This window comes from Achroia grisella, unplaced genomic scaffold (genome assembly GCF_030625045.1).
Source record: "Achroia grisella isolate CSIRO2021 unplaced genomic scaffold, CSIRO_AGI_Agris_v1 utg534, whole genome shotgun sequence".
In the NCBI taxonomy this organism is placed as follows: Eukaryota; Metazoa; Arthropoda; class Insecta; order Lepidoptera; family Pyralidae; genus Achroia; species Achroia grisella.
Window position 1 is genome coordinate 59,702 of NW_026712920.1, and position 15,656 is coordinate 75,357.

The 15,656-nt window shown below is 33.0% G+C and overlaps 1 protein-coding gene across 1 annotated transcript; it reads left to right on the forward strand.

Moving 5' to 3' along the window:
* Nucleotides 1-501: 501 nt before the first annotated feature.
* Nucleotides 502-4,741, forward strand: LOC131847460 (ribosome biogenesis protein BMS1 homolog). The gene is made up of 2 exons (XM_059197050.1): nt 502-1,475; nt 2,140-4,741. The coding sequence occupies exons 1-2, from the start codon at nt 572-574 to the stop codon at nt 4,650-4,652; spliced, it is 3,417 nt and encodes a 1,138-aa protein (XP_059053033.1). The 5' UTR covers nt 502-571; the 3' UTR covers nt 4,653-4,741.
* The last annotated feature ends 10,915 nt before the right edge of the window (nt 4,742-15,656 follow it).

Here is a 15,656-nt window from a genome sequence, read left to right on the forward strand (position 1 = left end):
CCCCCTAGGGAAATGCAGATGACCTGTGTCTGTCTAGGAACTTATTTTTAGTGACCTCCAATCGTAATTAAGCGTAACTTTTTGTTCGAGATGGCAGTTTTAAAAATATACTCCTTAATACCTCTTCGTAATACCTGAATGGAAGGTTGTTCTTATTCTAAAGGTTTCATATCTTCTAATACATAATTCTAGAGTACTTAAAAGTACAAAATTTTGATTCATAAATTTAATTGCATTCGTACATATATCCTTCCTTCGTAATTTTGGTGATGACAATATAGTAACCATTTACCATCAGAGAGGACGTATGCTTGTTTGTCACCATAGTAGTATACGAAAAACATTTTTTTATAATATATACAAATGTATACATTTCTCTTCATATGTAGCACTTTAAACAGGTTTCCCCGCAAAATTATTTCAAGGTGGATCTTGACCAAAAAAAAAAAACACCTCGAAGTTGTCAAATTGCCAAATGTCAAAATATTACCTACCGTTGTTCCTATGATCAACACGTTTTACTTGTGTAATTTATTTTTCTAAATTATAAATTGCCTCAAATGTATTAATTATGGCTGATGAGAGTGCTTTTGACAAGAAGAAAGCGCACCGCGCAAAACATGCTGGCCGTAAAGCGGAAAAAAAGAAAAAGAAAAATGCTGTCGACCAATCTAACCTAAGCGCCAGGCAGCGGAATCCTAAAGCTTTCGCTATACAGTCCGCTGTGCGGGCCGAGAGGAAATTTAGACGACGAGAGGATGTTATATCTAAGAAGCAGCACATCCCGCAGGTGGACAAAACGCCCCTGGAGCCGCCGCCGATAGTTGTAGCTGTCGTGGGTCCACCCCGCGTTGGAAAAACAACACTCATCAATAATCTGATTAAAAGTTTCATTAAAACTAATGTGACGAGTACTAACGGCCCCATAACCATAGTGACATCGAAGAAGCGACGTCTGACTCTTATTGAATGCAATAATGACATTAACTCCATGATTGATCTAGCAAAATGCGCCGATCTAGTCCTCTTGTTGTGCGACGCTAGCTTCGGCTTTGAAATGGAGATATTCGAGTTCCTCAACATCTGTCAGGTGCATGGTATGCCGAAGATCATGGGCGTGCTGACCCATCTCGATATGATAAAGAATGCTAAAACATTGAAAACTACCAAGAAGACACTGAAACACCGTTTCTGGACCGAAGTGTATCCTGGCGCGAAGTTATTTTATTTATCAGGCATAGTGCATGAGGAGTATTTGAGAAATGAAATTAAAAATTTAGCTCGGTTTATATCAGTTATGAAGTTTAGACCTCTTAGTTGGAGAACCACTCATTCGTACGTGCTGGCAGACAGGCTGGAGGATATAACAAGTCAGGAGACCATCCGGAAGGACCCAAAAGTTAGCAGAGATGTTGTGCTGTATGGTTACATCAGGGGAGTGCCTTTGATGAAGGAGTCTGTGGTTCACATAGCAGGTATGTAACAGTTACCTTTAGTATCCTATTTATTATGTAATTAATGATATATTTTATATTCACACAAAGTCCTAAATATGTAATGCTGAATAATATTTATTAAGAACAACACATAAGTTTCTTGCTCTATCTTCTTGTGATGAGTCTGCTTTTCAAATGAGTGGTAGAAAAAATATAATATAAATTTTAATATAGATATTTAATATTTAAGGCTTCTATGAATTAAACAATTTGATATTATGTATTCCAAAAAAAAGTTAAGAATATTATGTTTTATAACATAGTCGAAAGAGCAATATTACCTGTCCTTAATTTTTTTCTTGTATGTATAATATTTTCATAAATGTACTGTGAGGCAATGGTGACGATATTTGATTCTTTAAAGCATTGATATAATGTCTCTCTCAAACCCATACCATAAATAGAACATATGCCTGTCTTTTGTAGAATAAAAATAGTATTTGTATTGACTGCTTTATCCCACCGTAGTATGCCATATGACATAATGCTATGGAAATAACTAAAATAGACAAGTTTATCTATCATCATGTCTGTTAATTACCTTATGAAGAATGGGAAAGTTCCATAGGCAGCAGAACTGAGTCTACTACTATATAGATGAGTGTGAAATTATAAACTACAGTTTTTTTTTTTAATTTTTCAGGTGTGGGAGACATGAAGATTAGTGAACTGTCATACCTACCAGATCCATGTCCTCTTCCAAGCAGTGAAAAGAAGCGACACCTAATGGAACGAGAACGGCAAATATATGCTCCATTCTCTGGTGTGGGTGGTATTGTTTATGATAAGGATGCAGTATATATTGAACTGCAGGGTTCCCATTCCCACAAACGGGAAGATGAGGAGACCACTGAAAAGAAGGCTCTAATAAAAAATGTTGTAGACACTAAAGAAACTGTTGATGAGCAGATGCAGGAGAGTGGTTTCAAATTGTTTAGTGGAGGAGCTATTATATATCCAGAAATGGTGAAAGATGATGAATATTTGCAACACAATAAAGTTCTGACTAAAGTAAATAATGATGACAGTTCAGATGAATCAAATTCTGAAGAAGAAAGTGAATCTGATAATGATAGTGGTATTGATCAAAGTGAGAAAGATGTTTCTGACAAAAAAAAACTACCATGGGAAATTAATTCTGGTTCAGAACAAGAAGATGCAGATGAAACTGAATCTATTGGTGACAATGTTAATGCACTAAATGAAAACAATGGAACTGAGGAAGTTTTTGATACAAAATGGAAAGAGAAGTTAAGTGAAAAAGCTACTGATGCATACTATCAAAGACAAAGAACATCAAAAAATATAATGAAACTTGTCTATGGAGAATATGACATTGGTAATAAATCAAAAGATAAATCAGATGAACCTGATGAAAGTAGTGATAGTGATGGAGAAGAAATTGGTGGGTTGTTCAAAAAAGTGACAGAAACACAGAAGAAAAAACAGAAAGAGAAAGAAAATTTAGATTTAGATGAATGCTCCTTTTATTATAACTTACACAAACCAAATTTAAGAGACTGGTCAAGTGAAACAAATAGACAATATTTAATTAATTGTTTTGTCACTGGGAAAAGATCTGCTGATCAAGATGCATCAGAGTTACTGAAGTTAGATGATGCTAGTGATGGTGACGATGAAGAGCTTTATGGAGATTTCGAAGATTTAGAAACAGGGGAGAAGCATACTACTGATGAATTGACAGATCAGGTAGGAACTGCTCCTAAAAGAAAAGCAGAGCCCACAAAGTCAGAAATTCTTGACAAAAAGATGAAACTAAAAGCAAAGTTTGATGCTGAATATGATAATCCAGATGACCACAGAATCAAAGGTGACCATTCCTACTATGAGAGCTTGAAGGCAAAAGCATTACAGCAGTCGGAACTTAATAAATCAGTGTTTGAAAATTTGGAGGATGGTCTTAGGGTTGAAGTTGAAGGTTTTCGACCTGGAATGTATGTTAGAATGTTATTTAAAAATATCTCATCAGAATTTGTTTCAAACTTTGATTCAAGTTATCCTATACTCATTGGAGCATTGAATATGACTGAACAAAATATAGGGTTTGTGTCCTGCAAGGTCAAGAAACATAGGTGGTATAAAAAGATATTAAAAACAAATGACCCGCTGATTATTTCTTTAGGTTGGAGAAGATTTCAAACTCTACCAATTTACTCAAAGATAGAGGATGACTTGAAGTGTCGATATTTGAAATATACACCTGAACATGTTACATGTAATATGCATTTTTATGGCCCCGCCACACCACAACACACTGGTTTCCTTGCTTTGCAAACTGTAATTAATAATTCTAATGAAATAAAGCAACTAGGTTTCAGAATTGCAGCTACGGGTAGTGTCAATGAAATAAATAAATCAACTCAAATAGTTAAGAAATTGAAATTAGTTGGAACACCTTTGAAAATTTATAAAAAAACAGCCTTTATCAAAGATATGTTCACAAGTACTCTAGAAGTAGCTAAATTTGAAGGTGCAAAAATAAAAACAGTATCAGGTATCCGAGGTCAAATTAAAAAGGCTTTAAACAAACCAGAAGGTGCATACAGAGCTACTTTTGAGGATAAAATACTTATGAGTGATATTATTTTCTGTCGGACATGGTTTAAAGTAAATGTCACTAAGTTTTATGCACCTGTTGTTAATTTATTGTTACCTATAGGTGAAAAGAATGCATGGCAGGGAATGAAAACTAAAGGGCAATTGAAGAGAGAACGAAATATTCAGTATAAAGCCAATGTTGATTCTATGTATACAGAGGTGATTAGACCAAATAAGGTGTTCAAACCTCTAACTATTCCAAAAAATTTGCAGAAAGGTTTGCCATATAGATTTAAACCTAAAGTGAACACAACTACACTATCAGGTGATGATCCTAAGAACAAATCTAAGGAAAGAGTAGCAGTAGTAAAGAGTCCATATGAGCAGAAGGTTTCTAATGTGATGAAGATGTTAAAAACTAATTACGAAAAAAAGGTAACTGTGCAGAAAGAAGCGACAGCTGAGCGATTGAAAGCGCACAAACAGCAACAAGATGAACAAGAATGGCGGCGGATTAAGAGGCAGAAGGAGTTAAAGAAGAAGATTTGTAGACATTTAAGTAAAATGGGCAGTAAAAAGACTCAGACTCAAATGTGATCAATTTTTCAGCTAGACATAGGTACCTAGTATTTAATTTTAAGTCTGTGTAATGTGATTAATATAATAAGAAAAACTATAATCTGACTATTATTAATGTTCCCATTATGATTCGAGTTAGTTCTGTATGACTATTAGTAACAGGAACTAATGGCCCAGGAAACCATTGTGTTTAATTTTTGGTGCTTTCGCAACAATGTCTACACACAACACATTCTTTCGCAGTCAGGTGCGCGGGAAAGCCAGCGCGCGCAATCGTGAGTAATTGAATTTTACCATTTTAAGTGATTGTTATTTCCCGCGTGATAATGCGTATCGTCGTGCTTCAAGTCATATATATCATATATCACCTATATCACTTTTAAAATGTTAGTTTTGATTCCACAGATTTTATTTTCCAAGGACATTTGTAAGAATTGATATCGCCACCAATGGAACTATAGTGGTATATTAAATTGCTGAACCTATACCGCCATTTCACTTCTTTTTAACTAGCTACATACCCTGGCTTCGCGCGGGTATACATATAATTCATCTCTTGAATCCCTTTATCTGTTGCTAAAGACTGCATTAAAACAGATTTATAAATTATCAGTAACTCTAAAATTCTATCTTTGCTCTATAGTCAGATGTCCTCTGCAATAGTAATTAGTAATTACAAAAAGGCGCTAAAACACTCAATATTTAAGAACGCCAGGTTTTTCTCGTTATCTAAGTCTATAATTAATTAATTATTCCTGCGTGAAAGAGCGTAAGTGTAAAGGCAACTAATGACATGACTTCATACTTACCATATAATCTTCCAGTTGTGGGCCAGCGTATCTCTCCAGCGCAGGCTAATGAACCTCATTCCATATTCATATATAATAATTATAATTTCAGAAAAATTCACACAGCGCCATCTAGACCCAAGTTAAGCTAGCTAGAGCTTGTGTTATTGGTACTAGACAACTGATCGAAATAGTAAATTTTGTTAATGATACAGTTTTTTTAGGTATTACAGTAGACTCGAAATTACAATGGGGGCCCCATATTTCAAAATTGGCCAGTAGACTCAGTTCTGCTGCATATGCAATTAGAAGAATTAGGCAATTAACAGACGTGGCGACGGCTAAACTTGTATATTTTAGTTATTTCCATAGCATAATGTCTTATGGCATACTGCTGTGGGGTAAAGCAGCCGATATAAATACTATATTTGTTTTACAAAAGAGAGCCATACGTTCTATTTATGGTATGGGTTCAAGAGAGTCATTACGTCAGTGCTTTAAAGACTCAAATATCCTCACAGTTACTTCACAATACATTTATGAAAATATTATGTATACACGGAAAAACTTAGAGAGTTTTAAAAAACTCAAAGACTGTACAAGTAGAAACTTACGCAATATAAATAAGCTTATTTTACCTAAATGCCGTCTGCACAAAATCAGTAATTCATTCTATGGTAATTGCATAAGATTTTATAATAAACTGCCAGAATCTGCATTAAATCTGACAGAGAAGCAATTCAAATCTTACATTAAACAATTTTTATGTAAGAAAGCCTATTACAGGATAGACGAATTCATAGATGACAATATATCAAGTAAATAATTAGTTTATTAGCATACAACGTTATAATTTATTTTCTCATTGCTTTCTTGATTTAATTGATTGATTTTAGAAATATGAAAGCGTAGCGGTTTTTGTATTAATTGCCGCATGCATTCTTATGTAAAACGTGAATACTATAACTATCAGATGGCAATTGTGAGTAGCTTTGACGTGGTCTAGTGTTTTGAGTAGTCATGCTCACTAAAATGTCCAGACTTGTGGCGGCGTGGTGGGCCGGGTCATTGGGCTCCCTAAAATATGGTCGAGCGCAGTGATGGCTGGCTCATCCGTCATACTCGTGAACGGGTGCTGCTTGTAGGGACTGGTCTGCTCTAATCACTATGACTGATTTCCTCTTATTAATTGTTTAACCAGTTGGTTATGTATTCAATATTTTTTCTTTTTGAATATTTAATTGAATTAGTGCTAATTGGTGGTTTGTATTCACACACTTAAACTTAAAAATGTAAAGTAATAATAAAATTATTTAAAAGAGCAACACGCAAGTTTCTTGCTCGTTCTTCTTGTGATGAGACAGCTTTCCGAACGAGCGGTAGATTAAAAAAAAATGTAATGACTATTCAAAAGTGCTTCAATGTAAGTTTATTTGAATAAATGATTTTCTATTCTATTCTATTCTAATACATAGATATATATTTTTTCATAAATAAATACCTATTATACATAGAAAACATCCAGTCTGATACAAACAATCATACTCATGAATACAAATGTTTGTGCCGTGCGAGTAATAGAACCCGCGACCATCGTAAGATGTGCTACACCGCTAGACCACCGAAACTCTCAATATATAGTTTTGTATGACTGCAGAATCATCTATGCACGTTACGTAGCGGGTTTTAGGTCCATCCTAGTCATCACTTAGGTTAGTCTATCAACCAGTAGGCCTACCAATACTTACTACTGTTTGTGGAAGGTGATGCATACAACATTCTCTACAGATTTTCATGTCGGAATCGACAAACAATAATTTGGTTTATCCTTTTTTTTAATATTAGATTAATAAATAACCCTGGACAATTAACACAACGCCATCTAGTTCAACGGTAAGCAGAGTTTGTGTTATGGGTACTAGACAACTGATAAATACAGAGATTTCTTTTGTAGTAAATACATAGAAAACATCCAGACCGTTACAAACAATTATAGTCATGATCATCTCATCAATCATAGCCTACGAAACTGTCAATCTATGTACTAAGTACTAGTGATTGTTAAATTGATGATTAATAAATTTTTGTCTTTAATTTGACAATTATGTGTAAGTGCTATCTATGTTACGAATCTACTACTACTACTACCCTGCGAATTAATCCATATAGAAGTCACGAATTTCATGATTTAATGACACCTCTTGTTTTAGCACTTTGTACATGTTTCAGCTGGTCACATTTCGTCGGTTAAATAGATAAATGGCAGTATTCAAAATATACATTTTTTACAAGACAACCATTTAAAGTTTTTAAATTTATTTAAATTATTTTTTTCTTTAAAGTTTTAAATTTACATAGAAGTGTTATATATCATTTTAAAAGTATTTAGATAGTGATTAAGACGGCGTGGTTAATTTAATTGACTTATATAAAAGGAGGCAATTCTAAGTTCTAATTTTGATAAATGTCATTTACTATTTAATCGACGATTTGTGAAACTCCCTGCCACTTCAATGATACGTTACCTACATATACAGAATATGTCAAAAATAATTTAAACCTTATGTTTATGCTGATAAGTTATATGTGACATCTCTCACTCACTTCTTGTCACGCAAATTCACACCTTAGTCAACCTCCTGCCTACCTTTAACATTAACAAAAATATTTCTTCTTTCATATATAAAAAGCTACTGTATCTGGAAATAATAAACTAGAGTGGGTTCGTGGCCCCTCTATTTAAAATAGAACTGAAAAGAAAAAGAAAATCCTTTTATTCAAATAAACCTAATTTAAGCATTTTTAAATAGTCAGAGTTATCTTTTAAATCTACTGCTCATTTGTAAAACTGTCTCATCACAAGAAGAATTATCAAGAATCTTGCGTATTGCTCTTTTAAATAATCGTTTTAATTTTACTTTTGAAAGTCGAAACGTGTGAATACAATTTTTCCAAAGAAACAGTACTCTAAAGTAACTGCGCCATTGTGAAGCGGGGGTATATTGCTAGTACTAGCTACAAAACAGCTGTTGAATAAATAAAACAATACGTTTATATCGTGTAAATTGTATTTACCTCTTATCATTATGCATAACGCATGTCGTCATCGCACATCTGATAAATATTTTTACAAAGGTTACACAGTAGTTCAGATTACATTGGTCAAAATAATCATTGTCTAGATTAACAAATCTGTTCAGACATTACAACAATGCCCTACACTTTACCAAAGTTTCCTGTAACATTATTCCGCTAACATATTAGTTGAGGGCCGAAGCGTTAATGATTACACAGAAAGCTTGGAATGTAAAGGCGGTCGGTGGCGGCTATGCTTTTTTACACGTGCCCGTTGCCCGATAAATCGCTGTAAAAGTATATTAACTTTAACGCACAGCGGCGTTTTATATCAGATAAGTGTTTATTCGGATCTACAACTAAAGTTCATACCTAAACCAGTTGCAAATATACAATAAAACCATGGAATTGTACATCTTTCGGCTATCTAGATGATGTAACGTCGTACGACGACGGACAGTCGACAACTGGCACGCATGAAAAAGCATTTACACGAGTACTCGCACCGGACTTGCCACACTACTGGCGCTAGCGCGGTAATTGTCATTCCCACCACTATACAAAGCTATGCAACACATTTATTTATATGCAAAATTATATACATTCAAAATTTCACTAACAATATAATTTACATTTATTCCTTAACGTGAAGGTAACTTTACTCTTTGGTAGCGCGAGCCACTGGGACGCCATCTATGGGACTGATCATACCTCACATACGTACCCTATGACCACCACCATTTACTGCCATAAATATTACACATTTATCCACGACACCGTCTCCTAAATCACACTAGTCGACCAACTAATTGCAATTTTAGAACATAATAGACACAGAACACATTTTATGATCGAAATAAACTTATGAAATTCTATTAACTATATCTGCGTAGCATTGTAATACATTAATACTGTTGTATCTGCTTATCCGCTAAATCGATTGTATAATTTACCGTCGCACGGTACGCACAATTTTACTGTGACAGTCTATACCGTTAGGTGTCATAAAATGATTTAAAAAAATAATTATACACGACAAGCAAAATATATTCATTATTTTAAATCATCGTATTGTCAACGAACAGTGAGGTGAAATGTGGGGTTATTAACACGTTAAAGACCGCATGCCCACCGGTGGGTCACTCCGCAACGAAAATTTACAAGTTGGGACCGGGTGATCATCCGTGGGCACTTTAACTGAAATAAATCTAGGAGTTAAATAATGTCTACCTCAAATTATTGTACACTAAAAACATATTTAAAAAAATAAACGTAATTAACAATAAAAAAGCCGGTCCCTATGACAGAAATACGATTTTTTAATGCGGTCTTCGTGTTAAATAGTTAAGCTGATTCATTCCGTATCGTTAGTCGATATATTGGCACTTCCGGAGGTTTTTAGAACCGTATGCGAAAACGAGTAACGATATTGTTCTAAAGAGGGAAAACTAAGTAAGTTAAGTAGGTAAAAATAACCCCAACAAAGAACATTTTAATTAGTGGTAGCGGATTTAAACAAAATAATATAAATCCATTTATAATAATAGTAATAAATAGGACTTTACCAAAGTTAAATTATACTTAAAGTAATAAAACAACTGAGTGTGAACAGAGATGTGGACATAACTAACTGATACTAGCGTTGCCAGAATTTTCCAAGTAACGCGAAAATCAGAGACTTTAAAAGTAGAAAAAAAAGGGGCATTATTTTATTTAAAGTGGGATATAAAAAAACGTATCTACGTAATGTATAGTATGAATAGAAAAGGAGCCTCTTAAAAATCATCGACGTTACAAACCCATCTGTGTGTAAACCAAAATAAGAACATTTTTTGAACTATTTTAATGCTAGTGGCCGCAGTTGGTCCTACAGCTTCACCGAACGTTAAAGAGCGAGTGTAGATGACACTCCAACAGCGGAAGAACTTAGGATAGGCTGAAGGCCAACTCCTGGCTAATGGATACGACTACTCTGAGGGCACCGCTGGGGGTTCGAATTTCAGCGAGGGCCGTAGTAATTTCGATCCCCACTTGAATTGGAAAGGGGAAAATAAAAACTGCAGAACGTTAGACCATAAAAAGCGCGAAGACTTTAATTATGGGTCTAAAACTAGGGTCAAAATCATAAGTGGCAGAAAGTGTTCTATGTGATTTTGACTTTGAAAATATCAGTAGCACTCTGGCAACGCCGAATAATACCTACGTAATCCACATACAACGTCAGACAGTTCCATTTGGAGACGGCACTACTGTGTTAATTTATACAAAACTTAGCTACACCCATGAGCTATACACTAATCAATTAAATAACCATCCGATAAACATATCTTGCATTTATATAACTCTATATATAGTGCGTAACGTTCAAAGTATAACAAGTTGAAATACAATTATAATATTGTAGCTGGCCTTCTCCAAATATACAGAATTCGAGTCAAAATAAAAATTATAGTTTTCTCTTCAGACGAAATTGAAATTGTAATAATAAAACTATATGAATTGTCACACGCCATCTAGTCCCAAACTAAGCAGAGCTTATCTTATAGGTACTAGACAACTGATATATATACTTAGAGACTTTTATTTTTGTAAATAAATACATATTATACATAAGAAATACCCAGACAAATACAAATCCCGTGCTTTTCTTCATTTTAATAGCATACAAGATCTTATATATAAAATTCTCGTGCGACAATATTAGTTACATTACTCCTTCGAAATGGCTTGACCGATTTTTATGATATTTTATATGCATATTCAGTAGGTCTGAGAATCGGCTACTATCTATTTTTCATATCCTTAAGTGATAAGGGTTCTAACATTTTTTTTTTATTGGACAAAATTTTTTTTTTATGTGGAATTAGAAAATATATACAACGCCAAATTTTCACCCTTCTACCATCAACCCCTACATTTTTAATAACGATTTTAATTTAATATAATTCGTAACATCAAGATATCCGGTAAATGGACTAGTCTTATGAAATGATAAACTACTCGAATTTAAAGGAACACTAAGAATAATAGTAATAATTTTTTGGAGAAGTTCTTCAATGACAATACTATAAATACCATCTTGTTACACCCTGATCGTTACCTGTACAATATAGATAGTTACAATTTGTTTTTTAATGACAATTCTGATGTGTATATATGATATGGGTGGAGTGGCTTGCCCACTCCCAGTTCAACGTTGAACGTATGTTCACTAGCTATACAATTGTGATCGTTGCAATGTTATGGACAATATACGATATATAAATAAGATAAATATGTATTCTATGGATAAACATACATATTAAAATTTTTGTAAACATACAAATCATTTGAAAAGACAAGCTGAGTTTCTTGTCAGTTCTTCTTTGCTCGAGAGCACCGCGAACTGACGGTAGATGTGATTTTACGACAGTATATAATTACATAAATAAGATAAATATGTATTTTATGGATTAAAAAGATATATTTCAATTGTAGTAAACATGTGCAAGGTCATTCGAAAAGAATACGAGCTGAGTTTCTTGTCAGTTCTTCTCATCTCGAAGTCATTCCGAACTGACGGTAGATTTGACATATCATAAGAGTATGTAACAGACCTACATGTATAAAGATATTTTTATTTGATTAAATACTATTAAGAGGCCCATCTTATAAGTAAGATACAGTAATGACAGCAATAAATTTTTTTATTAATTTAAAATTATCAATAAATATATTTATATAACCTAGTAAGGTTTTTGTTAAGGACGAATTTTGAATGATAAATTTGAACTAAACAATTTAATTTATATAATTTAGTTATGAACCGATTTTATTGTCAGTTCCATTTTTTTATATTACAACGGTGGCAAACAGGCATACGGCCCATCTGATGGTAAATGGTTACCGTAGCCTATGGACGCCTGAGACACCAGGGATGTCATTTAATATACCTCAAATTAATGTCCAAACTGACGGTACATTTGAAACTAAGTGTCTGTAATAGACCTATATAAGAATAAAAATACTTAATAATTATTTGATTTACTTCTTTAAATAGTGATCATTTGTTACTAACACACAATAAATTGTATTTAACTTTAGCACTGATCACTTTCAAAAAGAATCTTCTTAAAATAATAGAGTTAAAGTTCAAATTCGATCAAAAACATTCAACACCAAATAAATATTTGTTACTGAAAGGTAATCAATTTAGCATGACCACTGATCACATTCAAAAATTATCTTCCAAATAATAATGTTAAAGTTCAAATTCGATTAAAAACATTAAACACTTAAAACACCGTCTTGCACTCTTATACAGAAGGGCCTCTTAACACTGCAACATATAACTGACTTCTTCTAATGGCGAAGGAGTGAAAAGGATAGCATCAATACAAATAATTCTATTGATATTGTTGCAACAAAACCAGCTCGAATGAAAGATACCTCAACGTTAAACATTTCAAATTTTAAATATATATATATATATCTCATTATCTTAATAATATTATAAATAAAAGTTTGTGAGTATGGATGTATGTTTGAAACTCGTTTGCGCAAAAACTACTGTACGGATTTTGATGAAACTTTATAGTAATATAGCTTATACATCAGAATAACACATGGGCATTATCATGTAAATTGGGCGAAATATAATGATAAATGTGATGTAGACGAAGTCGGGTTAGCTAGTATATATATACATATATTTACTAGCTGTGCCCGCGGTTTCAACCACGTCAAATTTCAATATAAAACATAGCCTATGTGTTATTCTCAAGCATAAGCTTTACTTTACTGTAAAGTTTCTAAAAACTGTAAAGTAAAAACTTAGTTAGAAACTTCCGAAATTTAGACCTTAGACCAACTATCCATACTCACACACTTAGACGTTTACAATATTATTAAGATATAGTTACATTGCGTAATTTGTATATAAAATCTCTATGATGACGTGTTACGAGGCAATACGCGCGCGAAGTATAAATAACTATACCAATTAATTTCATAACTTCATTGCAATCACTCTAGTGGTCGGCCACACGTAAACACCTAATTTTAATTAATACTGTTACTCGAATATACTATACAATGTTCACTTGGATATTCCTATCCCAAGTTAGCAACCCTTCGTTTTTTTTTATACAAAAACCTAATTTGTATTCCATACACACAACTGACGAGGTAAATGTTTAACCAATATGGGTACATCATGTGCTGACTTATTATGTAATGCGGTTGCTAACAATTCCCTATTAGTAACAGAATTACAGTCAGGCGAGTGACTTAAAAAAAAAGAAATTCAGTTTAATTTCTTGTCAGTCCTTACTGGACTGGACGGTAGGGAAAAGATATATTAATGTTAAATACTGGACTTCCATAAATAATTAAAATATCCCACATTAATGAGTTCTGAAACTAAATTGAAACAAAATTAATACATTTCCTATTTTGTATGAACCATTTAATAATTGGCACAAGGTACGTTGTATGGTTTCACAATTACAATTATGAAACGGTCCATACATAATCGCATATTTTACATTTTAATTAAAATGCTGTACATAAAATTTGACAGTCAAATAAATAATTATTGAACTCAAATTGTTAATTAAATAATAAAATATGTAATTGTAGATATACTAACACATAATAAGTTTATTGTTACTAACAAATATCTCAGTAATCTGAATAAATGAAATTGTTATTACTAATCGGTTTGAAACGAGAATGGTTAGCAACTACGTTACATAATTAAGCTGATTCGATAATTGTTACTTACATATCATTATAACTTAATAAATAATACGTCCTAGTTAATAAATAAAGCATTAAAATATAATAAAAACCTAGTCATTTGAACACATCCTAGCTAGATATTGCTACATTTCATAATTACACATACAAATGTTACAGTATAGAAACCATATTTACATTATAGTTGGCTAAATATAAAGATTTCACCATATTACAATCGGTTCGCTATACATATATATTAACCATTGTACTTGAAACATCGGGCGATAAACGATCGAACGACAAAAAAAATCATATCTACACTTAAATTGTTCATATATACGAGTGATATAGTTCCGTCTCTTTCTAACACAACGTTCAAGGCATTTGGAAAGAGATACAATTATATTTTTACAAAACATTCGTAATTATATATTATTGCTTACATTCTAATATAATATAAAGTTATACCACAGAGTATGATATGTACAGAGTGGAAACTTTACAGCCAGTGCTCGTTCCTCAATATTGTCAGTGATTAACCTCTTTGTTCATAAAAACGTCTAATTTTCAATATCATTTTTTTTTCTTAAAATAGAAACGACAAAAGTATGTAATAGTTTAAAAGAGTTTATAGAATATCATACTTTTTATTGCTCCATCGGATTCTCTAATTCGAATTTCGAAGGTAGCAGCAAAATACATTTATCTATTCAAAAGTTTATTTCAATAGAAATAATTTCAATTTTATGAACAAAAAGGGTAAGTTGCTAGAGTGACATTCTTCGCGCTAATTATCGTATTCACATTTTTGTTTGACAAATATCACTGTCTACATTCAGCCAGTGCTCAAGTCTGCACTCTGTACAAGTGTTGTACTCTGTGGACCAGAGACTATATAACCTCTGGCGACATTACATCACGATCGCTTATCGCTCAACATCACAGAAATGAAACCGGCGCGTCTGCCACATCGCGGCCTCCGTCATTCCTTGTTTACAGACTCGGAGGCGGCACTGGCGATGCGCCATTCTGTAAATGCCGTTAACAAAAATATACCTAGCTACGTCTCGGTTCATGATCACTATACTAGTACAAAGTTAATAAAATAGATTACAAAATAAAGTTAACACTGTACACAAGACTAGTATATGTGTGCCCTTGTGTTTATACGTTTATCATGTTAGACTTCGTTTACGGATACACAGAATCACCTTATTTTTTGTAGATATATATATCAATAATCTTTATTATGTACTTAGAACAACATATTAAAAAAAAAAAAAAGAAATATTAAAAATAAAAAGCAATATGGAATATTTCTATAAACAAAAATTTTATCATTTGTGAACAAGAAGTGATAAGAAACTCAACTCGTATTCTTTGAAAGGAATACGAGCTGAGTTTCTTGTCAGTTCTTCTCATCTCGAAATCGTTCCGA

Bases quoted from the DNA above. Each gene is read 5' to 3' on its own strand.
- LOC131847460 (XM_059197050.1), top strand. From the start codon at position 572: ATGGCTGATGAGAGTGCTTTTGACAAGAAGAAAGCGCACCGCGCAAAA. The intron at 1,476-2,139 runs GTATGTAACAGT...TTAATTTTTCAG, and splicing joins GTCTGTGGTTCACATAGCAG to GTGTGGGAGACATGAAGATT.